The following is a 27,840-nucleotide window of genomic DNA, read 5'->3' as shown; positions in this document are numbered from 1 at the left end:
AATAAAAAAACAAAACAAAACAAAAACCCAAAGTTTCCAGGACCAGTAACCAGCCCACAGCTAGCAAGTGACACAATGGAAGTTTAAACCAGGCTTGTCTAACTCCACCTTCTTTTCCTGTCATAGACCCCCTCCAATTGGTGAGGGCTTTTCAGAACAGTCAAGCTTCGGGGTGGCATGCTGCTTCTCTTTGGTTTCCCTAGATGTGACCTCTAGCTGAAGGTCTGATTCCTGTTGGAAACCAGGACATTTTGGGAGAAGCCCCTGAGCACAGTGTGGCAGACCATGGGCCTGAGGGCTCTATATACTAAACCCAGGTCAAGGTCAAGGTGCAAGTCTTGGTGCAGGGTTTGCGCTTTAGGGGGCTGAGGATGCTTACTAGGGCCAGGGACACCAGCATGCAGTGATCTCCCTGTGGATACTTAGCCTTTAAGTTGGTGTGGACACACAGTAAACACTGTCTCTCAAACAGGGAATCAGTCCTCACAGCCTGGGCATTCCAAAGCTTATTCCCGCTGACCTCTATTTCAGGACTTCCAAACCAGTATCAAGAAGGTGGACGTATGAAATAGATGGAGAATCTTCTTCCAAGAAAGCTCCTTATGTGACTTCCTATTTCTAGAGTTTCCTCACCCTGAATTCATCCTAAAGTTACCATTATAAAGTTCCCAAAGAACAGCTTTTAAAATGTGCTTTGAAACCTCTGATGGTTCCCCACTGCTTAAACAATGGAACACACACTCCTTACGTACTATCCAGGCCCCATGTTCCCATTCTGGTTTCTCTCCCATCTCTCACTCTCCAAGCTGCAGGCTATGAGCCAGACTATGCACTCTGCCCTGTGCCCTGCCCCGTATTCTCTTATCCATGGCACTGCCCACCATATTCTCTCTGCTCATTTTGGCCAATTTCAGCATGCGTTCTTTTATTAATATCACAAGTTCCCAGATAAAGCCATAACTTTTCTTAACATTATATGAACCTTGACTCACCACCAAATCTTAGTACCTTTGTAAAAAACCCAATTGGCTGGACGTCGTGGCTCACGCCTATAATCCCAGCACTTTGGGAGGCCGAGGCAGGCGGATCACCTCAGGTCAGGAGTTTGAGACCAGCCTGGCTGACACGGTGAAATCCCATCTCTACTAAAAATACAAAATTAGCTGGGCATGATGGTGCATGCCTATAATCCCAGCTACTCGGGAGGCCGAGACAGGAGAATTGCTTGTACCTGGGAGGTGGAAGTTGCAGTGAGCCAAGATCATGCCACTGCACTCCAGCCTGGGCAACAGAGCGGGACTCCCTCTCAAAAGCAAAACAAAACAAAACAAAACAAAAAACCCCAATCTTCTCTCTGTCTATAGGAAGTGGTCACCTTCGGTGTGGATTCAGAGCTAATACTAGATACCTTATTTCTTGGCCCTGCTTTAATTACGGCAGGCATGCATATAGGCTTCAATTTTAACAGTACCAGCATACTGCTGTGATTCCATTATTCCAGTAGTGGGTATGCTTGTGAAGTAGAGAAACTCTGGGCTGGAAGCCAAGACTCTAACAGCTCAGACGTGAAATGGGCAGGATACTTTAGGGAAGTCACTTAACCTCTGGGTTTCAGTTTCCCTTCCCTGGAAAAGGAGACCTGAAATTCATTCCAGCCATTAAATACAACCTAGCCGAGATAATCCATCTTGTAGCTTTGGAAGAAAATGGAATTGATATTGACAGTGAAAACATAAAATAAAAATAATAAGGGCTCAAATTGCAATCAGGAAAATCAGCCTGTTGGAGATCATGCAAAACTCATGATTGTAGAAGCGACACCCAGTAAGATTCGGTAAAAATGAAAACTGCTCAATGACTCAACATTTTTTCAATGTTTATATGAAAAATAATTTGTGTCAATAAAGATATTTTCAATAAAATAATGATGGAAAAAACAGAAGTGTTTTCTTTCTCCAGGACATTTAGCTTAATGACATTTATTCTAAAAAAAAAAAAAAAAATCTTAAAGCAATTTGTCTGTATGGCTATTATTCCGATGAAAATTTTTATTTTATTTTATTTTTTTGAGATAGGGTCTCACTATGTTGCTCAGTCTGGAGTGTACTGGCACGATCTCAGCTCACTGCAACCTCCACCTCCCAAGTTCAAGTGATTCTCATGCCTCTGACTCCTGAGTAGCTGGGATTACAGGCGTGTGCCACCACGCCTGGCTAATTTTTGTATTTTTAGTAGAGATGAGGTTTCACCATGTTGGCCAGGCTGGTCTTGAACTCCTGGCCTCAAGTGATCTACCCGCCTCAGCTTCCCAAAGTGCTGGGATTACAGGCGTGAGCCACCACACCCAGCCAAAGTTTTAAATTTCTAAATGTGGAGTCAAAACTTCCTTATGGCTGGCATGTTAAGAACAAAATGTCCTACATTTCAAATGCAATGACAATATCAACTCAGATAATGAACAGCAACTTTGATATTTGGAGAAAGGCACAGAAAGATCCCAAAAGGGTGGCCTTGAGAGTGATGGCCATTGGTTGTCAGCAGACAAGGAGAAAGAGGACTCAACTTCTGGGACCCAGGGATAACACTAGTAAAGGTTTATGGTCAATGCCAGTGCAGAGGCGACCCATGACTTTGGTTATCATGTAGCCTGAGAGTTACATTTTGTGTATATTTCTCTCTCTCTATCTCAGTGGCTAGAGATAGGTATATATGCACATATATATATTTACATACCTATGTAAGCATAGAGAGCATTGTGACATTTGCTGAAAGTCACTACCCTATTCCACATTGCATTGCTGGCTAACTGAGCCCCTCTGGGCATTAATGAAATATAGATATTTCAGATTTTTGTTAGATGGTATCTTAGAAATAAGTTAGTCCAAACCTTGCATTTGACAGACAACTTCTAAATTTTACAGAAGCTCAGAAAGTCTGCTGCTCAGATTATATAACAGGACAGTGTCCAATCCTTAAAAATGGCACCAATACCAAAGACTTGTTACCTTCTAGGTCAGAGCCAACAAGGAGAAACAAGAAGCACTCGCTCCTCCTCGGATCTCTGAAGGCTGGTGGGAGCTGCGTTTGATTTCTCTGGGCATGGCTTGATGTGAATACACAGGGAAAATTGCTCCCTCTCTCAGTACCCTGCTGCTCCCCTAGGAGAGCTGTCATTTCTTTAAGTGGACATTTTAGGTAACCATCCAGAGACAAGTCTACTTTGGTTTCAATTTTTTAAATTAAGAGCTGTGGTGTTTGGCAGAGAATGGGGTTGCTTTTCTGGCAGACACATACTCATGCTTCTGTTTTGTGTGTCTAATGCTGAAAAGCAAGTCCATAGCTAAGGTCCGTTTTCTTCATTATCAGACGCTTGACATTTGGACAGTATTCTTAGATCCAAGCCTCACAGAGAATGCCTTTGTTCACATGGGAGTGTTTTTCCATCCTCATAACCCTCATCTCCACAAACCACCCCAAACCAACGCTGAGGCACTAAGGGGGAAGGATCTCTGCCAACATTTTAAAATCACCTACACAAAATGCAGATCCCTTGCTGCGTGGTAAAACACTCACTATCACAAACATATGTGGGCCTTGCTTCTTTTGTTACTTGTTTTTTGGCAGCCAGAGAAGTACCATTTCATCTCTAAATGTGTTTTGCATTCACAAGAAGAGTCAGCGGGTTGAGTGTGATATTTGCCACCAGTTTCTGACTGGCGGCCAATTCCTTTTCCCACCTCTGTGGGACATGTTGCCCTGAAGCAGCAATCTGGCCTCCCAAGCTGGACGTTTTATGCAAAGAGCCAAGCAGGACACATGTGGGATGCCAGGCCTGGGAGCATTTCACAAGGCTGGTCCAGGGGATATGAAATAACAGGTGGTGGAGGCAGCCATCAGATAATCTTGAGGAGATCCTGTGTGTGCCTGGTGAGATGTTCATCACAAAGTAGTGTAGCAGACAGGGGGAGGTAACATGTGCATCACTCCCTGGCAGCTCAACATTTGAATATGCCCTTAATGGCCTGAATATTAATATTCCAACTTTCCCTTATATGTCGATTTTCAAAAAACATATTTTCCTGAATCTTGACTATTACTATTTATAATTTTTTCTTTGTTATATGTACTCTTGTAAGCAATCCAGGGTAATAATAATAAAAATAAAAAGAGCAAAATTTATTATAAGCCAGGAATTGCTCTAAGCTTATTAACTTATCTGAACCCTCTCAACAGTCCTATAAGGATACGATACTGGATGGCTTAAACAACAGAAATTTATTTCTCCCATTGGATGCATATATTAGAAATAAAGAAAGGCTAAAAATTCATGTTGTTTTTAAAAAAAGAATAGTAAGTCACACACAATGAAAAGAATAGCAGGAAGATAATAAGGATAAAGAACAAATTAATAAAACAGAAAGCAAATATATAATCGAGAAAAATAAAAATTGGTTCTTTGAAAAGAATAAAATTGTTAAACCTCAGGCAAGAGAGGTGCTAATTACTAAAAACACCAGAGATCTTAAGAAACATTAAATCATATTAAGATGATGTTACAGGCTGAGCATGGTGGCTCATGCCTGTAATCCCAGCACTTTGGGAGGCCAAGGTGGGTGGATCACTTCAGGTCAAGAGTTTGAGAACAGCCTGGCTAGCAAGGTGAAACCCTGTCTCTACTAAAAATACAAATAAATTAGCCAGGTGTGGTGGTGCATGCCTGTAGTCCCAGCTACTTGGGAGGCTGAGACATGACCTCATGTCTTAGAAGGCAGAGGCTGTAGTGAGCCAAGATCATGCCATTGCACTCCAGCCTGGGCAGACAGAATGGGATTGTCTCGGAACAAAAAAAGAGATGATGTTATAAAGCAACTTTATGTCAATGAATCTGAAATTTTGGATGAAATAGACAAATTCCTGAAAAAAAATTACAGCCTATGAAAACTGACACATGAAGAAACAGAAAAGGTAATTAATCCCATATCTACTTTAGAAATTGAATCTACAGTTGAAAACCTTCCATTGGAGGGGCTTCAAGATGGCTGCCTGAGGCACCCGGCTGTCACCTCCTCCACAAAGAAGGACCAGAATGGCAAATAGATAATTAGATGTCAAATAGAACATCTAAAGAAAACAATGGAATTCAGCAGGAAGGTGACTGGGAACTTCTGAGGCATAGAAGGAAAGGGAAGTGAAGCAGCTGGCCCAGCCAAGATCATCTCAGAATCAGGGGAAACTCCCACTGTGGGGAAAAGGTAAGTAAGAGATCCCCAGCAGTCAGCAGTCCATATTCCCCCCAGAGACTCCTACAATTTTAGCCACAGGAGAGCCCCTCAGCCCTCACAAGCCCTGAGACTAGTATAGAGAGATGCCTGGAGTCCATGTAATGACATTGTTCTACAGAAGATGTTCATACTGGGTCCCACACATCTCCTGAAATTCAAGCAGCTACGTCATGGTGCCATTTTGAGAGCCCGGCCCCCTCCAGACTACATCACACCTTGGGGCCCAATATCCCCTACATATCTACATCCCTGAACCCCTGTAGACACCCCACTACATCTACCCAAAGGTTTACAGCATCACGATATTGGCTGGAGCCAGCAGTGCAGATGCATCCCCAAAACTTTAGCTCATGCAATGTCTTACACCCCAAGGAATGGGTAGTGAAACACATTGGGGAGGCTGCCCTAGGGACAAAGGGAGCCAAAGCATGCACTCTCCAGAGCCTGAGAGCTGCCTGCCTGAGGGTGTCGCCACTGACAGCAAATCCTTACGCCCCAACAGCACGGCTGCTGCACACCTACACATATCTTAAGGGGCCTGGGAACCGGCTCACCCAGGTACTGTCCCAGGACCTGAGGACAGGCCCATCTAGCCTGCTTCTTGGCCCAAGGGCACCATCCAAGGTCCTGGAGATCAACCTGGTCTGCTTGCCACCAAGAGACCTAAAAACAGGTCTGCTTGTCTGCCACCACCACCAGTGCCCATACACGTCATCTAGGAACCAGGAGATCGACCTACCACCCCCCACTGCCACTGGTGCCCACATACACCATCAGAGTGCCTAAAGATACCCATTGCTACTACTACTGGCATCCTAGTGTGACATTCGAGGGCCTGGGGATTGATCCACCCCACACACTGCCACAGGTATCACCCACATATGCCATCTAGGGGCCTAAGCATAGGCCTGCCTCCGTACTGCCTTCACCTGTGCCCATGCACATTGTCCAGGAGTCTGGGGATGGACCTACACCACCCACTGCTACTGGCATGCATACATGCCTTCCATGGAGCTGAAGATGGGCCCACACAGGTTGCCAGTGCCTATGCATGTTGTCTGGGGGCCCGGGAATTGATCAGTCCTGCCTGCTACAGCCTTTGTATGCACACACCATTGAGGGGCCTGAGGACAGCTCCAGCTCACCTGGTCCCACCCTCACCAGTGCCTGTGGGCATTGTCCAGAGGCCTGGGAATAGGCCTTCCCTGCCCATCCACACCTGGGGGTGCTAAGGACAGGCCTCCCCAGCCTGCCAGTGCATATGTGCATTATCCAGAGGCCCAGGGATCAATACACCTTTCCCGCCAATGCTGGAGCCCATGCATTCCTTCCAGGGACCTGAGGATGTCCACTCCCAGCCTGCTGCCACTACCTCCACCAGCACTCACCTGCATATGTACCACCTTGGGGCTGGCGGACTGGCCCACCAACTTTGCTGCCATCAGTGCTAGTGCCCACTGCTGCTATCGCCATTGCTGATGCCATGCACACTGCCCAGGAGTTCAGTGATCCACTTGCGAGCCTGGCCCACTGCTGCCACTGCCAGCACTTCAGCAAGCCACCTGGAAGCCTGTATTAGTCTGTTCTCATGCTGCTAATAAAGACATACCTGAGACTGGGTAATTTATAAAGGAAAGAGGTTTAATGGACTTATAGTTCCACATGGCTTGGGGCCCTCACAATCATGATGGAAGGCAAAGGAGAAGCAAAGGCCTATCTTACATGGCAGCAGGCAAGAGAGCTTGTGTAGAGCAACTCCCTTTTATAAAACCATCAGATCTCATGAGACTTATTCACTATCACGAGAACAGCACAGGAAAGACCTGCTCCCATGATTCAGTTAGCTCCCACCGGGTCCCTCCCATGACATGTGGGGATTATGGGAGCTACAATTCAGGATGAGATCGGGGTAGGGATTCAGCCAAATAATATGAAGGCCCATGGATCAGCCCATTCAGACCTGCTTCTACCAGTTTCCATGTATGCCACCTGGGAACCCAAGAAACAGCATATTGGTGCCAAAGAACTGGCCCACCTGGTGCCCCAATTCATAGCAAAACCTCACTACAGCATCTACTAACAATCATAGCCTAACCCACTGAGGAACTCAAAGATATCACTGACACTGATTATAGCTGAAGAAGTCATCTGAAGACTACATTACTGTGTCCACCCAAAATCAAAACCAAAGTGCCCTACACAACCAACCCTATAGATACATCTACTGGAAAGCATCTTTCCTATAAAAGCCAATTCAAAAAATCAGAATAAGGGACCGTTACACCAGATTCACAGATATCAATGTAAAAACAAACAAAGATGAAAAAGCAAGGAAATGTGACATATGTAAAGAAACAATAACTCTCTAGCGACAGATTTCAATGAAAAATAAATCCATGAAATGTCTGGGAAAGATTTCATAACAGTGTTATTAAAGAAGCTTAGCGAGATACAAGATAACAGATAAATAATACAAGGAAATCAGAAAAACAGTTCATAGTCAGAATGAGAAATTCATCAAAGAGACTGATACATAAAAAAGAACTAATCAGAAATTCTGTAACTGAAGAATTCAATGAATGAAACAAAAAAAAAATCAAGAACTTCAATAAGAGATCAAGCAGAATACTTTTTGAACTAGAAGAAATGTCTTTTGAAATAACTCAGACAAAAATGTACATATATATAAAGTTTAATAAAGAACGAAGAAAGCCTGCATGACATATGGAACACCAAAAAGCAGGCAATCAAATATTCACATTTTGGGTGTTCCAGAAGTAGAAGAGATAAGCAAAGGCATAGAAAGCTTACTTAATGACATTATAGCCCAAAACTTCCCAAGTCTTGCAAGAGATATAGGCATCCAGAACAGGAAGCTCAAAAATCTCCAAATGGAATCAATCCAAAAATGTCTTCTCCAGGGCATATTACAGTTAGACTGTCAAAAGTCAAAGACAAAGAAAGAATCCTAAAATTAGCAAGATAAAATTGTCAAGGCACATATAAGGGAATCCCCATCAGACTAAGTTTTCTCAGCAGAAACTTATAGGCCAAGAGAAAATGAGAAGATATATTCAAAGTGCTGAAAGAACAAAACTGACAACCAAGATTACTATACCCACAAAGCCATCCTTCAAAAAAGAAAGAGAAAGAAAGTCTTTCCCAGACAAGCAGAAACTGAGGAAATGCATTACCATGGGACTGGCCCTATAAGAAATACTTAAGGGAGTCCTATATCTGGAAGTGAAAGGACGATACCTACCATCAAGAAAACATGAACGTATAAACTCACTGGCTTCTCACAAATGAGAAAGATAAAAGACTCAAATGTTACCACTACAAAAAACCATCAAACCACAATGATAAGCAATAAGAGAGGAAGAAAGGAATAAAGGATATAAAAAACAACTAGAAAACAATTAACAAAATGGCAGAAATAAGTTCTCACCTATCACTAATAACTTTGAATGTAAATGGATCAAATCCCCCACTTAAAAGACATAAACTAGCTGAATGGATAAAAATAAAACATGATTTAACTATATGCTACTGTGTTAGGCCATTCTGCATCACAATAAAAACATACCTGAGGCTGGGTAATTTATAAAGAAAAGAGGTTTAATTGGCTCACAATTCTGTAGGCTATACAAGCATGGCACCAACATTTGCTCAGCCTCTTATGAGGGCTTCAGGAAGCTTACAATTATGGCAGAAGGCAAAGTGGGTACATGTGTTTCACATGACAAGAGCAGGAACAAGAGAGACAGATGGAGGAGGTCCCAGACTCTGTTAAATAACCAGGTTTCACATGAACTGAGTGAAAACTCACTTATCACCAAGGGGCTGGTGCGTAGGCATTCATGAGGAATCTTCCCCATCATCCAATCACCTCCCATCAGGCCCCATTTCCAATATTGGGAATCACATTTCAACATGAGACTTGGAGGGGACAAACATCCAATCCATATCAGCTATCAACTACCTACAAGAAGCTCACATCAGCTGCAAAGACATATACAGACTGAAAGTAAAGGAATAAAAAATTACATTCCATGTAAACAGAAACCAAAAGTGAGAAGGAGTAGCTGTACTTATATTAGATAAAATAGATTTCAAGATAAAAATTGTAAGAAAAGAAAAAGCTGTCAATTTAGCAAGAGGATATAACCATCCCAATAATATTAAATATACACAGTCAACACAGGAGCACTCAAATATATAAAGCAAATAGTATTAGATCTAAAGGGAGAGATAGGCTCCAATACAATAACAGTTGAGGACTTCAACAGTCTCAGAATTGGCCATCATTTAGACAGAAAAATAAAAAACAAACATCAGATTTAAACTGCACTTTAGACAAAATAGAACTAACAGATATTTACAGGTTATCCAACTGCTACATAATGCATTTTTTTTTCTCATCAGCACAGGAAACATTCTCCAGGACAGATCATTTGTTATGCCATTAAACAAGCCTCGACAAATGTAAAATAATCAGAATCATATCAAGTATCTTCTAAGACTACAAAGGAATTAAACTAGAAATCAATACCAAGGAAAATTTTGGAAACTGTACAAATACATGAAAATTTAAAACATGCTCCTGAATGACCACTGAATCAATTAAGAAATCAAGAAGAAAATTTAAAAATTTCTTGAAACAAATGAAAATGGAAACGGAAAATACCAAAACCTATAGGATATAGCAAAAGTAGTGCTAAGATGGAAGTTTATAGTAATAGATAAATAAATTTAAAAAGTAGAGAGTTTAAATATACAACCTAAAGATGCATCTTTAAAAAACTGGAAAATCAAGAACAAACCAAACCCAGTATCTTTTGTTCTGAACCCAAAATTAGAACAAAAGAAATAATAAAAATCAGAGCAGAACTAAATGCAATAGAAACTAAAAAGAAATATAAAGGATCAATTAAACAAAAAAGCCTGTTTTTAAAAAAGATAAATAAAATCAATAAACTAGACTAGGCTATACTGATCAAGAAAAAAAGAGAGAAAACTCAAATAAATAAAATCGGAAATGAAAAAGGAGACATTACAACTGATACCACAGAAATACAAAGGATCATCAGAGACTGTTATGGACAACTTTAGCCATAATAAACTGGAAAACCTAGGGGAATGGATAAATTCCTGGACATATACAGCCTAACAAGATTGAACCAGGAAGATATAGAAAACTTGAACAGACCAATAAAGAATAATGAGGTTGAATCAGTAATAAAAATTCTCCCAACAAAGAAAAGTCTAGGACTGGATGGCTTTTCTGCCAAATTCTGCCAAACTCATATGAAAAAGCTAAAGCAAATTCTTCTCAAACTAATTCTTTAAAATTAAAGAGGAGGGAATTCTTTCTAATTCATTCTACAAGGCTATCATCGTGATACCAAAACCAGACAAGGATACACACAAAAAGAAAACTACAATCTCCCTAATGAATATAGATGTAAAAATCCTCAACAAAATACTAGCAAACAGAATCCAACAACACATCAAAAAGATAATATACCATAATCAAGTGGAATTTATCCCAGAAATGTAAGGATGGTTCAACATATGCAAATCAATAAACATGATACATCACATCAACAGAATGAAAGACAAAAACCATAAGTTCATCTCAATAGATTAAGAAAAACATTTGATAAAATCCAACATCCCTTCTTCATGATAAAAACTGTCAACAAATCAGGCATAGAAGGAACATACCACAACATAATACAGGCCATATACAACAAACATCATCATACTGAATAGGGAAAAGCTGAAAGCATTTCCTCTAAGAATTGGAACAAGACAAGAATGTCCCCTTTCACCACTCCTATTCAACATAGCACCAGAAGTCCTAGCCAGAGCAATTGGGTAAGAAAAAGAAACAAAAGGCATTCATACTGAAAGAGAGCAAGTCAAAATGTTTCTCTTTGCAGATGACACAATCTTTTATATAGAAAAAACTAAAGACTCCACCAAAAAACTTTTAGAACTGATAAATGAATTCAGTAAAGTTGCAGGATACAAAATCAATGTACAAAACTTACTAGCATTTCTATACACTAATAATGAATGAGCTAAAAAAGAAATCAAGAAAGCAATCCCATTTACAATAGCTACTAAATAAATAAATAACCTTAAAATAGATTTAATCAAGGAGGTGAAAGATCTCTACAAGGAAAACTATAAAATACTGATGTAAGAAGTTGAAGAGGACACAAACAAATGGAAGACATCTCATGGTCATGGACTGGAAAAATTAGCATTGTTAAAATGATCATACTGACTCTAAAGCAATCTACAGGTTCAATGCATAATTATTAAAATACCAATGGCATTTGTCACAGAAATAGAAAAAAAAGTTCTAAAGTTCACATGGACCACAAAAGACCCCAAATAGTCAAAGCAATACTGAGCAAAAAGAACAAAGTTGGAGGCATCACACTACCTGATTTCAAAATATACTACAAAGCAATAATAACCAAAATGGCAAGGTATTCGTATAAAAACAGGCACGTAGACCAATGGCACAGAATAGGAAACCCAGAAATAAATCCATGTATTTATAGCCAAATAATCTTTGACAAAGCTGAAAAGAACACACACTGGGGAAAGGACACCCTCTTCAATGAATGGTGCTGGGTAAACTGGGATCCATATGCAGAAGAATGAAACTAAATCCCCATCTCTCACCATATACATGTAGAATAAGCTCAAAAACTAAACCCCTATCTCTCACCATATACATGTAAAATAAGCTCAAATGGATTAAAGACTTAAACATAAGACTCAAAATGGTAAAACCACTAGAAGAAAACAGGGGAAACACTTCAGGACACTCGTGTAGATAAAGCTTTTATGGCTAAGACCCCAAAAGCATAGGCAACAAAACCACAAATAGACAAATAGACAAAAACTAAAAAGTTTCTTCACAGCAAAGGGAACAATCAATACAGTGAAGAGACAACCTGTAGAATGGGAGAAAATATCTGCCAGCTATCCATCTGACCAAAAACTAATATCCAGAATATACAAGGAACTCAAGCAATTGAAGAGCACAAAACACAAATAATACCATTAAAAAGCGAGGAAAGGATCTTAACAGACATTTCTCAAAAGAAGACATACAGGTGCCCAACAGGTATATGGAAAAATGCTCAACATCGCTAATCATCAGGGAAATGCAAATTAAAACCACAATGAGGTATCATCTCACTGGAGTTAGAATGGTTATTACCAAAAAGACAAAAAATAACAGATGCTGATGAGGATGCTGAGAAAATGAACTCATACACTATTAGTAGGAATGTAAATTAGTACAACCATTATGGAAAACAATATGGAGGTTTCTTTAAAAACTACAAATAGAATTACCATATACTACAGTAATTCCACTACTCAGTATTTTTCTAAAGGAAATCAGTATATCAAAGGAATATCTGCACTCTATGTTTATTATAGTACTATTCACAATAGCCATGACATGGAATCACCCTAAGTGTCCATAAACAGATGAATGGATTTTAAAAATGTGGCATATCTACACAATGGAATATTACTAAGCCATAAAAAGAATGAAATCCTATCACATGCAGTGACATGGATGGAACTGGAGGTCATTATGTTCAATGAAATAAGCCAGGCACAGAAAGACATATATCGTATGTTCTCACTCATGTGGGAGTGTAAAAAGTTAATTTCACGGAGGTAAAGAATGGACTGATAGTTACCAGAGGCTGGGAAGTGGGGATAGGTGGGAAGATGAAGAGAGATTGGTTAATGGGTGCAGACAGTTAGATAGAAGGAATAAATTCTAGTGTTCAATAGCACAGTAGGGTGACTATAGTTAAGAATGATATATTGTATATTTCAAAATAGCTAGCAGAGATTTGAAATGTTCCCAATACAACGAAATGACACGTTTGAAGTGATGGATAGCCTAAATACCCTGATTTGGTCATTAACATTAAATGCATGTATCAAAATATTACATGTATTCTATAAAGATGTACACTTATTATATACCACCAACAACAAAATCCTTCCTTCAAAAAAATCTCCAGGCCCAGATGGCTTCACCAGTGAATTCTCCTAACACTTAAAGATACTGTTTCCAATAACAGAAAGAGGAAACACTTCCCAACTTATGAGGCCAATATAACCATGATTCCAAAACTTGAAGAGGACATTACAAGAAAGGAAGATGATGAGAGTAACATCTGACCCCAAAGTGGAGGTTGCACTAGGATATCAGCTAGAGAGATTTTGTCCTGAGGCTCCACATGTAATACAAAAATGTCATCACACGTTTGCCAGAGGAGATTGTGTTGAAAGTTCCTCTTACAATTTGTCAAGTTCTCTCCCCAAATACAATGCAATTCTCTCATTAATGATTTGCCTCTTTGGACTGAGCACTGTCTTTTTAATGAATTGTCTCCTTACCTCTTGAACAATGCCTAAACTTTTGTCTGGTTTTATATTTAGTCCTATGTATGTATGAACTCAGACCACTCTTCTCTGTGGAAAGCTGGGCCACAGAAGACACACACTGGCTGTTGTACGGCTTTGCTTAAGGTCGGCCATGTCTCATTGGTATTCAGGCTTTATTTTCAATCCCATTCTCCCATTCCCACAACCTGCCTGCTCCCAAGCATAGTCCTACCTGATGGAAGTCACCCACTTGCCGGACGTAACCAGCCACTTCATTGTCAGATTTAAAGATCTTCCAAACTTTTTTTTCTGCCTTTTTGTATTCCTGGGATCCTTTCCAGTCCATGCCCATCAAGGAGCGCTCTGTCAGGGCAGCTGCCACGATGATGTCCAGTTGGCCATTGTACATCAGAACCTGAAATGAAATCAAGCCATCAGCAAATGCAAGATTCAGGAGGTGAAGCTCATGAATCAAGGAAGGTATAAACAGTGAGCCAGTGAGAGAGAAAAAGAGACAAGCATCTCTCTGAGATTTTCTTCTAGTTAGCCATAAACAACAACAATCTGAAATAAACTCAAGCCTTGTCTCTACCACTGCATTCTTCATAGTAATCTGCATAAAGGCCTCTCTTGGTTGCAAAAACATTTGTGTTGTATTACCTAGTGATACATATATACAGGTTTTACTTGGATTTATGGCTATGTTAAGACAGAGGACTGTGGTTACATTTTAGTGGAACTAAGGAATACTACCCCCTAGGATTTTCATGCAGCCTGCATTTCATTAACTTCAACTTCAGGCACTGCAGTCACTGGCAAGCTGAGCAATCTCTTGGGTATTGCTAATCCATATTGTTCTCCTCTCCTACACTGATTTCAGTGGCAAGTATAATTTTTTTTGCAGCAGCAGACAGAGATTCAGGTGCCTCAAATTTGTTTCTTATTGGAAGCAACTATGCCTGCCATACCACTTGTAAAACTTCCTTTTAAAAAATATGATAGCTGCTTGTCAACAGTGAGGAATGTTCTTTCTTCCTAGAATACAATTTTTTGTGTGTGTCAAACTGATGGTTATCATAGGAAAAACAAAGGTACTTCTTTTCTTTAATCCTAAAACAATTTTCAATTTGCTTGAAAAAAGAATTCAGATAATTCCCAATTCTGATACAGTTGAAGAACTAATGGGGACAGTATAAAATGGCTCTACTTTTCAGAAAAGCAGTAGCCAATTTTCTGCCCCCAAACTTAAAAATGTTGAAATTCCTTATCCCAGTAATTTCAATTTGTAGAATATATTCTAGGAAAACAGGTCCAAAGAATTTTTAAAAAATTATATATATTCATTGAGTCTTATAATGAAAAACTCATATACAATCCAGAAGTCCTATAATTGAGTAGGTAAATGCACAGCAGTACAGGAATTCTATAGGATATTATAACACCATTTAAAAATGTTTCATTGAACCATGAGGCAATGTGGGAAACACTTATCACATAATGTTATGTATGAAAGCAGAAAGTCAAATATCATGTATATCACGATTATAACTATAAAAATCAGTGTATATATTCACATATATGGAATACAAAGTTTGAAAAATGTTAATAATTAATTTAGATGGTGGAAATCTGAGTAATATACCCTCCTTTTTTCTACTTTAATGCTACTTCTATGCAACTAACATATTATCATAAAGTATTGCCACTCCACCTCCAACAAAGAGGTCAGCCTCAACTCCATGCTACCTTTGATCTATTTGAAGGCTCTGATTTGGCCCGGGTAGAGACCTTTGGTTGAATCCTCAAATTGGATATAAAATATTTCACTGCATATGTTTCCGTCTTTCCCTTTATGGTGCGGGCTTCTTAAAAGGCTCAAACATAATTAAAAAGTCCAGGACTTTTACACACTCCAAATCCTCAAGCAGCAGTGGGACAGCAGTCAGGCTAAGATGAAAGAGCCCCGGGCCCCCACTGCAGGAACATGAGGCCTTTCAAGTTAGTCAGTCACCATCACCACCCCCACTCCCCTAAGAAGAAACCCACAGGAAAATCCTGATAGATTTAAAGCCTGTGAAAAAAATTCAACTCAACTCCAGTCATAAAATATTTGCGTTGTTTATACAGAGAAATTACCTCAAAGACCTTGAGTACTTGTGGCCTCTGCAAAACCTCCTATAGTTGTTTTGGCCAACAGTATGGAAACAATTACATATGATCAGTACCCGTGAACAAGGTTTAATTACTTCACCATTCTAGGAAGACCTGATTATAGCTGATTAGCAAAGATCATCATGCATAAAGTGATTCTTCTTCTAGAATTCAGTGTAAAAGATGCTGATCAGTCAGCAAATTCATAGCACATCCATTTAGTTTTACTCTTCATGGCCACTATAGGCAGCTTGCATCTCTCATGTGTCTCCTACAGCTTTCTTTACTGACAATCATTACTATATTTTGAAATCAATGTGATGTTTTTTCATCCTTAAGGGACAACAGCAAAGTCCCCATGTTACAGCAAAAACAAATTTATATGTACAGCACTATATTACATGTTGAACTGATGTGGAATGAGGACCATCCCTGAGTTGCTTCTCTTGTTAGTCAAGACTTATCATAACAAGAGCACCAACTCTCTGGACCAAAAAACAGTGAAGAGCTGAACTGCACAATCTCACACAGGCGATGTGTAGAAGGTCTACTTTTGGGTACAAATGGAAACCCTTCCTTTGCAAAGCAAGGAAACCATTTTGTATTTCTGAAGGGCACATAAGTCAAATGCAACAAAAAAGAAACCAGAATAATGATCATGAGAAGTGATTTCAAAGCTGACGCTTAAGGCAGGCCAGCATTAAACATAAGAATTCCAGAGCTCTTATTTTCACCTAAATGTCACATTAATTCTCATGAGCCCCTACAGGAATACCCCAGTTAGGTGCCTCTAGGCTGGATGAGTGGATGAGATAGCCCAGGACCCAGTGACTGAGCATGAGAAGCAGGTGGGCATGGCATAGAGGTGGTCCTGAAGCCCAAGGGCACACACTGGCTACCCACATCCTGATAGAAAAGTTCCAGGCAGGACCTTAGCTCTGACAGGGACAGGTTGGCCAAATATGTCTGCACACTCATCTCACTTCTCCCCTGGTAGGGTGACCAACTGTCCCAGTTTGCCCTGGACACGAGTTGCCCAGCAAGACATTCAGTGCTAAAACTGGGACACTCTGGAGCAAACCCACCCTGAGGCTTGCTGGTATTTTAAGAACAAGGTCTAAAGACAGAAGGGAAGAGACAGAGATGAATGCAGCTTTTAGCTACACTTCCCTTGTCAATAGTGATTGGAACAAAACAAGGAACAAGGAAAGAGCTGGTTGGAGTTGGTTTCCAGGGACATACCACGCAGTGCCCTGAACACACATGTCCTCACTTTCCTTTCTGGTCAGCTGTAGGCCCCTGGTAAGGGAGCAAAGCCACTGCTTTTAGAGACTTCTTTTACTCCTTAGAGACCTGGCTGCTTAGCTTATTGAAACTGATGGTTATGCAATGTCCCAGAAAAATGTTTATCTTATGAAAAAAATCAATGAAAAACTGAGATTTCACTTGTTTGTACTCTAATTATCACATATTTTAAAATGCTTCAAACCTGGGGAAAGAACAAATCAAAATACAGTTAAGTTATTTGAACTGTGGTTGATTGTTTTAGATTGGCTATTTTCTAGGTTTTTGTTTTGTTTTGTTTTTGGCAAATGTGGTTACAATCCCTTTTTATTTATTTATTTATTTTTAAGAGACAGAGTCTCACTATGTTCCCCAAGCTGGAGTGCAATGGCACAATCTTGGCTCACTGCAACCTCCACCTCCTGGGCTCAAGTCATCCTCCTATTGGGACTACAGGTGTACGCCACTACACCCAGCTAACTTTTTTGTATATTTTGTAGAGATGGGGTTTCGCCACGCTGCCCAGGCTGGTCTTGAACTCCTCGGCTCAAGCAATCTACCCACCTCAGCTTCCTTCCCAAAGTCCGGGGATTACAGGCATGAGCCACTGCAACCTGGCCATAGAATGCTTTTTATTTATTGATTTATTTTTCTTCAACTTTTAAGTTCAGGGGTATATGTGCAGGTTTGTTACACAGGTGAATGTGTGCCACGGTGGTGTGCTGCACAGATCATCTCATCACCTGGGTATTAAGCCCAGCAACCACTACCTATTCTTCCTGATGCTCTCCCTCCCCCAACACCCTCCTGACAGGCCCCAGTATGTGTTGTTCCCCCCATGTGCCCATGTGTTCTCATTGTTTTTTTAAAAAAATAATTCTTGAATATAGCACACTGATGGGTCTTGACTCTATCCAATTTGCCAGTCTGTGTCTTTTAATTGGAGCATTTAGCCCATTTACATTTAAGGTTAATACTGTTATGTGTGAATTTGATCCTGTCATTATGATGTAAGCTGGTTATTTTGCTCATTAGTTGATGCAGTTCTTTCCTAGTGGCAATGGTCTTTACATTTTGGCATGTTTTTGCAGTGGCTGGTACTGGTTGTTCCTTTCCATGTTCACTGCTTCCTTCAGGAGCTCTTGTAGGGCAGGCCTGATGGTGACAAAATCACTCAGCATTTGCTTGTCTGTAAAGGATTTTATTTCTCCTTCACTTATGAAGCCTAGTTTGGCTGGATATGAAATTCTGGGTTGAAAATTCATTTCTTTAAGAATGTTGAATACTGGCCCCCACTCTCTTCTGGCTTGTAGAGTTTCTGCTGAGAGATCCGCTGTTAGTCTGATGGGCTTCCCTTTATGGATAACCTAACCTTTCTCTCTGGCTGCCCTTTACATTTTTTCCTTCATTTCAACTTTGGTGAATCTGACAATTATGTGTCTTGGAGTTGCTCTTCTCGAGGAGTTATCTTTGTGGTGTTCTCTGTATTACCTGAAGTTGAGTGTTGGCCTGCCTTGCTAGGTTGGGGAAGTTCTCCTGGATATATCCTGTAGAGTGTTTTCCAACTTGGTTCCATTCTCCCTATCACTTTCAGGTACACCCATCAGACATAGATTTGGTCTTTTCACATAGTCCCATATTTCTTAGAGGCTTTGTTTGTTTCTTTTTACTCTTTTTTCTCTAAACTTCTCTTCTCACTTCATTTCATTCATTTGATCTTCAATCACTGATACCCTTTCTTCCAGTTGATCGAATCGGCTACTGAAGCTTGTGCATTCGTCACGTAGTTTGAGTGCCATGGTTTCAGCTCCATCAGGTCATTTAAGGACTTCTCTACACTGGTTATTCTAGTTAGCCATTCATCTAATCTCACATGCAGAGACACACATAGGCTCAAAATAAAGGGATGGAGGAAGATCTACCAAGCAAATGGAAAACAAAAAAAAGGCAAGGGTTGCAATCCTAGTCTCTGATAAAACAGACTTTAAACCATCAAAGATCAAAAGAGACAAAGAAGGCCATTACATAATGGTAAAGGGATCAATTCAACAAGAAGAGCTAACTATCCTAAATATATATGCACCCAATACAGGAGCACCCAGATTCATAAAGCAAGTCCTTAGAGACTTACAAAGAGACTTAGACTCCCACACAATAATAATGGGAGACTTTAACAACCCACTGTCAACATCAGACAAATCAACGAGACAGAAAGTTAACAAGGATATCCAGGAATTGAACTCAGCTCTGCACCAAGCAGACCTAACAGACATCTACAGAACTATCCATCCCAAATCAACAGAATATACATTCTTCTCAGCACCACATCGCACTTATTCCCAAATTGACCACATAGTTGGAAGTAAAGCACTCCTCAGCAAATGTAAAAGAACAGAAATTACAACAAACTGTCTCTCAGACCACAGTGCAATCAAACTAGAACTCAGGATTAAGAAACTCACTCAAAACTGCTCAACTACATGGAAACTGAACCTGCTCCTGAATGACTACTGGGTATATAATGAAATGAAGGCAGAAATAAAGATGTTCTTTGAAACCAATGAGAACAAAGACACAACATACCAGAATCTCTGGGACACATTTAAAGCAGTGTGTAGAGGGAAATTTATAGCACTACATGCCCACAAGAGAAAGCAGGAAAGATCTAAAATTAACACCCTAACATCACAATTAAAAGAACTAGAGACGTAAGAGCAAACACATTCAAAAGCTAGCAGAAGGCAAGAAATAACTAAGATCAGAGCAGAACTGAAGGAAATAGGGACACAAAAAACCCTTCAAAAAATCAATGAATCCAGGAGCTGGTTTTTTGAAAAGATCAACAAAGTGGATAGACTGCTAGCAAGACTAATAAAGAAGAAAAGAGAGAAGAACTCAAATAGACGTAATAAAAAATGATAAAGGGGATATCACCACTGATCCCACAGAAATACAAACTACCATCAGAGAATACTATAAACATCTCCATGCAAATAAACTAGAAACTCTAGAATGGATAAATTCCTGGACACATACACCCTTCCAAGACTAAACCAGGAATAAGTTGAATCCCTGAATAGACCAATAACAGGCTCTGAAATTGAGGCAATAATTAAGAGCCTACCAACCAAAAAAAGTCTAGGACCAGACGGATTCACAGCCGAATTCTACCAGAGGTACAAGGAGGAGCTGGTACCATTCCTTCTGAAACTATTCCAATCAGTAGAAAAAGAGGGACTCTTCCCTAACTCATTTGAAGAGGCCAGCATCATCCTGATACCAAAGCCTGGCAGAGACACAACAAAAAAAGAGAATTTTAGACCAATATCCCTGATGAACATTAATGCAAAAATCCTCAATAAAATACTGGCAAGCCGAATCCAGCAGCACCTCAAAAAGCTTATCTGCCATGATCAAGTGGGTTTCATCCCTGGGTTGCAAGGCTGGTTCAACATATGCAAATCAATAAATGTAATCCAGCATATAAGTAGAACCAAAGACAAAAACCACATGATTATCTCAATAGATGCAGAAAAGGCCTCTGACAAAATTCAACAGCCCTTTATGCTAAAAACTCTCCATAAATTTGGTATTGATGGGATGTATCTCAAAATAATAAGAGCTATTTATGACAAACCCACAGCCGATCTCATACTGAATGGGCAAAAACTGGAAGCATTCCCTTTGAAAACTGGCACAAGACAGGGATGCCCTCTCTCACCACTCCTATTCAACATAGTGTTCGAAGTTCTGACTAGGGCAATCAGGCAAGAGAAAGAAATAAAGGGTATTCAGTAGGAAAAGAAGAAGTCAAATTGTCCCTGTTTGCAGATGACACGATTGTATATTTAGAAAACCCCATCATCTCAGCCCCAAATCTCCTTAAGCTGATAAGGAACTTCAGCAAAGTCTCAGGATACAAAATCAATGTGCAAAAATCACAAGCTTTCTTATACACCACTAACAAACAGAGAGCCAAATCATGAGTGAACTCCCATTCACAATTGCTTCAAAGAGAATAAAATACCTAGGAATCCAATTTACCAGGGATGTGAAGGACCTCTTCAAGGAGAACTAGAAACCACTCACTGCTCAACAAAATAAAAGAGGACACACAAAAAAATGGGAAGAACATTCCATGCTCATGGATAGGAAGAATCAATATCGTGAAAATGGCCATACTACCCAAGGTAATTTATAGATTCAATGCCATCCCCATCAAGCTACCAATGAGTTTCTTCACCGAATTGGAAAAAACTACTTTAAAGTTCATATGGAACCAAAAAAGATCCTGCATTGCCAAGACAATCGTAAGCCAAAAGAACAATGCTGGAGGCATCACGCTACCTAACTTCAAACTATACTACAAGGCTACAGTAACCAAAACAGCATGGTACTGGTACCAAAACAGAGATCTAGACCAATGGAACAGAACAGAGCCCTCAGAAATAATACCACACATCTACAATCATCTAATCTTTGACAAACCTGAGAGAAACAAGAAATGGGTAAAGGATTCCCTATTTAATAAATGGTGCTGGGAAAACTGGCTAGCCATATGTAGAAAGCTGAAAGTGGATCCCTTCCTTACACCTTAAACAAAAATTAATTCAAGATGGATTAAAGACTTAAATATTAGACCTAAAACCATAAAAACCCTAGAAGAAAACCTAGGCAATACCATTGAGGACATAGGCATGGGCAAGGACTTCATGTCTAAAACACCAAAAGCAATGGCAACAAAAGCCAAAATTGACAAATGGGATCTAATTAAACTAAAGAGCTTCTGCACAGCAAAAGAAACTACCATCAGAGTGAACGGGCAACCTACAGAATGGGAGAAAATTTTTGCAATCTATTTATCTGACAAAGGGCTAATATCCAGAATCTACAAAGAACTCAAACAAATTTACAAGAAAAAAAAAAAACAAAACAAAGAACCCCATCAAAAAGTGGGCAAAGGATATAAACAGACACTTCTCAAAAGAAGACATTTATGCAGCCAACAGACACATGAAAAAATGCTCATCATCACTGGTCATCAGAGAAATGCAAATCAAAACCACAATGAGATACCATCTCACACCAGTTAGAATGGCCATCATTAAAAAGTCAGGAAACAACAGGTGCTGGAGAGGATGTGGAGAAATAGGAACACTGTTACACTGTTGGTGGGACTGTAAACTAGTTCAACCATTGTGGAAGACAGTGTGGCGATTCCTCAAGGATGTTGAACTAGAAATACCATTTGACCCAGCCATCCCATTACTGGGTATATACCCAAAGAATTATAAATCATGCTCTTATAAAGACAAGTGCACACGTATGTTTATTGTGGCACTATTCACAATAGCAAAGACTTGGAACCAACCCAAATGTCCATCAATGATAGAATGGATTAAGAAAATGTGGCACATATATACCATGGAACACTATACAGCCATAAAAAAGGATGAGTTCATGTCCTTTGTAGGGACATGGATGAAGCTGGAAACCATCATTCTCAGCAAACTATGACAAGGACAAAAAACCAAACACCGCATGTCATAGGTGGGAAATGAACAATGAGAACACTTGGACACAAGAAGGGGAACATCACACACCGGGGCCTGTCGTGGGGTGGGGGGGAGGGGGAGGGATACCATTAGGAGATATACCTAATGTAAATAATGAGTTAATGGGTGCAGCACACCAACATGGCACATGTATACATATGTAACAAACCTGCACGTTGTGCACATGTACCCTTAGAACTTAAAGTATAATAAAATAATTCTTAAAAATTAATTAATTAATTAATTTAGAGACCAGGTTATGAGACTGGCTATTTTTATTATTTTTGGTAGAGACAGGGTATCACCATGTTGACAAGGTTGGTCTCAAACTTCTGGACTCAAGTGATCCACCTGCCTCGGCCTCCCAAAGTGCTGGGATTACAGGCATAAGCCACTGCACCCAGCCTAGAATGCTTTTATAATGAAAAAAAGAAAAAACAAAGAACAATGATGCTATGAGGATGGACACCTCAGTTTGGCAAAAGACGAGCCTTTTGGAGAAATAATTTGTAAGAATTCAAATACCACCACACCAGCTCTCATTTTTTTTTTTTTTCATGACAACTAGGTAACAAGCTTAATTTTAGTTCATAGACAATCTTTAAAAACTCATTCCAGAATTCAAGCATTTACAAGAGATGGCACTCGGTGACTTCGACCACAAGCATCTTTTTTTTTTTTTTTCTCTTTGTCAAAAGGCAGAGATGAGGAAAGCATTTTTATTATTATTAATTCTTTCTTGCTTTTCAACATGCTTTCATGTACATAGGGCTTTATTCTTGTACTGCTTCACGAGGTCAGGAAGAGAAGTGTTTCACTGTCTGCCTCCACTTTACTGTTATGGAAACTGATACTGTGAGGCACCAAAATGAGTCCTAGATCCCGACTTCCACCCTTGTACCTAAAATTTTTCCTTAAGTAAAGAGTTAAGTTCCTTCCAACCAACAAGCATTTATTGACTCCCCACAGCTAACCATTTAGTGCTACCAAAAGCTGCTGGAAGCTGACAGTTAGTTGCATATGAGACACAGTTTACATCTCCATTTCAGAAACAATCTTGCTCTGTTTGTCTGGCCCTGGTGACATCTCTTAGTCACCTCTCACTTTGGCTCTATGGACAGGATGTGTGCGAGGGCATTACTCACAGTTGCTGGGGAGTGGCCTTGCTAAACAGCTGTGAAATACCAGCAGTGCCTTAAAAACAGGAGCTCCGAGGGGCGGAGCAAGATGGCCGAATAGGAGCAGCTTCAGTCTCCAACTCCCAGCGCGAGCGACACAGAAGACCGGCGATTTCTGCATTTTCAACTGAGGTACTGGGGTCATCTCACTCGGGAGTGCCGGACAATCGGTGCTGGTCAGCTGCTGCAGCCCAACCAGCGAGAGCTGAAGCAGGGCGAGGCATCGCCTCACCTGGGAAGCGCGAGGGGGAAGGGAGTCCCTTTTCCTAGCCAGGGGAACTGAGACACACAACACCTGGAAAATCGGGTAACTCCCACCCCAATACTGCGCTGTAACACCGGCACACCGGAGATTGTATCCCACACCTGGCCAGGAGGGTCCCACGCCCACGGAGCCTCTCTCCTTGCTAACACAGCAGTCTGCGGCAATCTAACCACAAGGCAGCAGCGAGGCTGGGGGAGGGGCGCCCGCCATCACTGAGGCTTAAGTAGGTAACTAAAGCCGCTGGGAAGCTGGAACTGGGTGGAGCTCACAGCAGCTCAAGGAAACCTGCCTGTCTCTGTAGACTGCGCCTCTGGGGACAGGGCTCAGCTAAAGGAGTAGAAGCCTGTGAAACGCGAACGACTCTGTCTGACAGCTTCGAAGAGAGCAGGGGATCTCCCAACACGGAGGTTGAGATCTGAGAAGGGGCAGTCTGCCTGCTCAAGTGAGTCACTGACCCCTGAGTAGCCTAACTGGGAGACATCCCCCACTAGGGGCAGTCTGACACCCCACACCTCACAGGGTGGAGTACACCCCTGAGAGGAAGCTTCCAAAGCAAGAATCAGACAGGTGCACTCGCTGTTCAGCAATATTCTATCTTCTGCAACCTCTGCTGCTGATACCCAGGCAAACAGGGTCTGGGTGGACCTCAAGCAATCTCCAACAGACCTATAGCTGAGGGTCCTGACAGTCAGAAGGAAACCTATCAAACAGGAAGGACACCTAAATCAAAACCCCATCAGTACGTCACCATCATCAAAGACCAGTGACAGATAAAACCACAAAGATGGGGAAAAAGCAGGGCAGAAAAGCTGGAAATTCAAAAAATAAGAGCGCATCTCCTCCTGCAAAGGAGCACAGCCCATCGCCAGCAACGGATCAAAGCTGGTCAGAGAATGATTTTGATGAGATGAGAGAAGAAGGCTTCAGTCCATCAAACCTCTCAGAGCTAAAGGAGGAATTACGTACCCAGCGCAAAGAAACTAAAAATCTTGAAAAAAAAGTGGAAGAATTGACAGCTAGACTAATTAATGCAGAGAAGGTCATAAACGAAATGACAGAGATGAAAACCATGTCACGAGAAATACGTGACAAATGCACAAGCTTCAGTAACCGACTCGATCAACTGGAAGAAAGAGTATCAGCGATTGAGGATCAAATGAATGTAATGAAGCGAGAAGAGAAACCAAAAGAAAAAAGAAGAAAAAGAAATGAACAAAGCCTGCAAGAAGTATGGGATTATGTCAAAAGACCAAATCTACGTCTGATTGGGGTGCCTGAAAGTGAGGGGGAAAATGGAACCAAATTGGAAAACACTCTACAGGATATCATCCAGGAGAACTTCCCCAACCTAGCAGGGCAGGCCAACATTCAAATTCAGGAAATACAGAGAACGCCACAAAGATACTCCTCCAGAAGAGCAACTCCAAGACACATAATTGCCAGATTCACCAAAGTTGAAATGAAGGAAAAAATCTTAAGGGCAGCCAGAGAGAAAGGTCGGGTTACCCACAAAGGGAAGCCCATCAGACTGACAGCAGATCTCTCGGCAGAAACTCTACAAGCCAGAAGAGAGTGGGGGCCAATATTCAACGTTCTTAAAGAAAAGAATTTTAAACCCAGAATTTCATATCCAGCCAAACTAAGTTTCATAAGTGAAGGAGAAATAAAATTCTTTACAGATAAGCAAATGCTTAGAGATTTTGTCACCACCAGGCCTGCCTTACAAGAGACCCTGAAGGAAGCCCTAAACATGGAAAGGAACAACCGGTACCAGCCACTGCAAAAACATGCCAAAATGTAAAGACCATTGAGCCTAGGAAGAAACTGCATCAACTAATGAGCAAAATAACCAGTTAATATCATAATGGCAGGATCAAGATCACACATAACAATATTAACCTTAAATGTAAATGGACTAAATGCTCCAATTAAAAGACACAGACTGGCAAACTGGATAAAGAGTCAAGACCCATCAGTCTGCTGTCTTCAGGAGACCCATCTCACATGCAGAGACATACATAGGCTCAAAATAAAAGGATGGAGGAGGATCTACCAAGCAAATGGAGAACAAAAAAAAGCAGGGGTTGCAATCCTAGTCTCTGATAAAACAGACTTTAAACCATCAAAGATCAAAAGAGACAAAGAAGGCCATTACATAATGGTAAAGGGATCAATCCAACAGGAAGAGCTAACTATCCTAAATATATATGCACCTAATACAGGAGCACCCAGATTCATAAAGCAAGTCCTTAGAGACTTACAAAGAGACTTAGACTCCCATACAATAATAATGGGAGACTTCAACACTCCACTGTCAACATTAGACAGATCAACGAGACAGAAAGTTAACAAGGATATCCAGGAATTGAACTCATCTCTGCACCAAGCGGACCTAATAGACATCTATAGAACTCTCCACCCCAAGTCAACAGAATATACATTCTTCTCAGCACCACATCACACTTATTCCAAAATTGACCACATAATTGGAAGTAAAGCACTCCTCAGCAAATGTAAAAGAACAGAAATTATAACAAACTGTCTCTCTGACCACAGTGCAATCAAACTAGAACTCAGGACTAAGAAATTCAATCAAAACCGCTCAACTACATGGAAACTGAACAACCTGCTCCTGAATGACTACTGGGTACATAACGAAATGAAAGCAGAAATAAAGATGTTCTTTGAATCCAATGAGAACAAAGATACAACATACCAGAATCTCTGGGACACATTTAAAGCAGTATGTAGAGGGAAATTTATAGCACTAAGTGCCCACAAGAGAAAGCAGGAAAGATCTAAAATTGACACTCTAACATCACAATTAAAAGAACTAGAGAGGCAAGAGCAAACACATTCAAAAAATAGCAGAAGGCAAGAAATAACTAAGATCAGAGCAGAACTGAAGGAGATAGAGACACAAAAAACCCTCCAAAAAATCAATGAATCCAGGAGTTGGTTTTTTGAAAAGATCAACAAAATTGACAGACCGCTAGCAAGATTAATAAAGAAGAAAAGAGAGAGGAATCAAATAGACGCAATAAAAAATGATAAAGGGGATATCACCACCGACCCCACAGAAATACAAACTACCATCAGAGAATACTATAAACACCTCTACGCAAATCAACTAGAAAATCTAGAAGAAATGGATAATTTCCTGGACGCGTACACTCTTCCAAGACTAAACCAGGAAGAAGTTGAATCCCTGAATAGACCAATAGCAGCCTCTGAAATTGAGGCAACAATTAATAGCCTGCCCACCAAAAAAAGCCCAGGACCAGATGGATTCACAGCTGAATTCTACCAGAGGTACAAGGAGGAGCTGGTACCATTCCTTCTGAAACTATTCCAATCAATAGAAAAAGAGGGAATCCTCCCTAACTCATTTTATGAGGCCAACATCATCCTGATACCAAAGCCTGGCAGAGACACAACAAAAAAAGAGAATTTTAGACCAATCTCCCTGATGAACATCGATGCAAAAATCCTCAATAAAATCCTGGCAAACCGGATTCAGCAGCACATCAAAAAGCTTATCCACCATGATCAAGTGGGCTTCATCCCTGGGATGCAAGGCTGGTTCAACATTCGCAAATCAATCAACGTAATCCAGCATATCAACAGAACCAAAGACAAGAACCACATGATTATCTCAATAGATGCAGAAAAGGCTTTTGACAAAA

General features: G+C 40.5%; 1 protein-coding gene across 13 annotated transcripts in view; it reads right to left on the bottom strand.

Annotated features, from left to right (window-relative positions):
* CPVL (carboxypeptidase vitellogenic like) overlaps positions 1-27,840 on the bottom strand; it is a 213,704-nt gene that overhangs the window by 20,465 nt on the left and 165,399 nt on the right. For all 13 annotated transcript variants that reach the window (XM_023225954.1, XM_023225953.1, XM_031936027.1 and 10 more), the window contains one exon: positions 13,954-14,136. In XM_023225954.1, the coding sequence (XP_023081722.1) occupies positions 13,954-14,136 (183 nt within the window). The remainder of the gene's footprint in view (positions 1-13,953; positions 14,137-27,840) is intronic.

The sequence above is a fragment of the Piliocolobus tephrosceles genome, chromosome 8, assembly GCF_002776525.5.
Source record: "Piliocolobus tephrosceles isolate RC106 chromosome 8, ASM277652v3, whole genome shotgun sequence".
Taxonomy (NCBI): domain Eukaryota; kingdom Metazoa; phylum Chordata; class Mammalia; order Primates; family Cercopithecidae; genus Piliocolobus; species Piliocolobus tephrosceles.
Note: the sequence above shows the minus strand (reverse complement) of the source record. Positions and strands in the feature narration are given on the sequence as shown.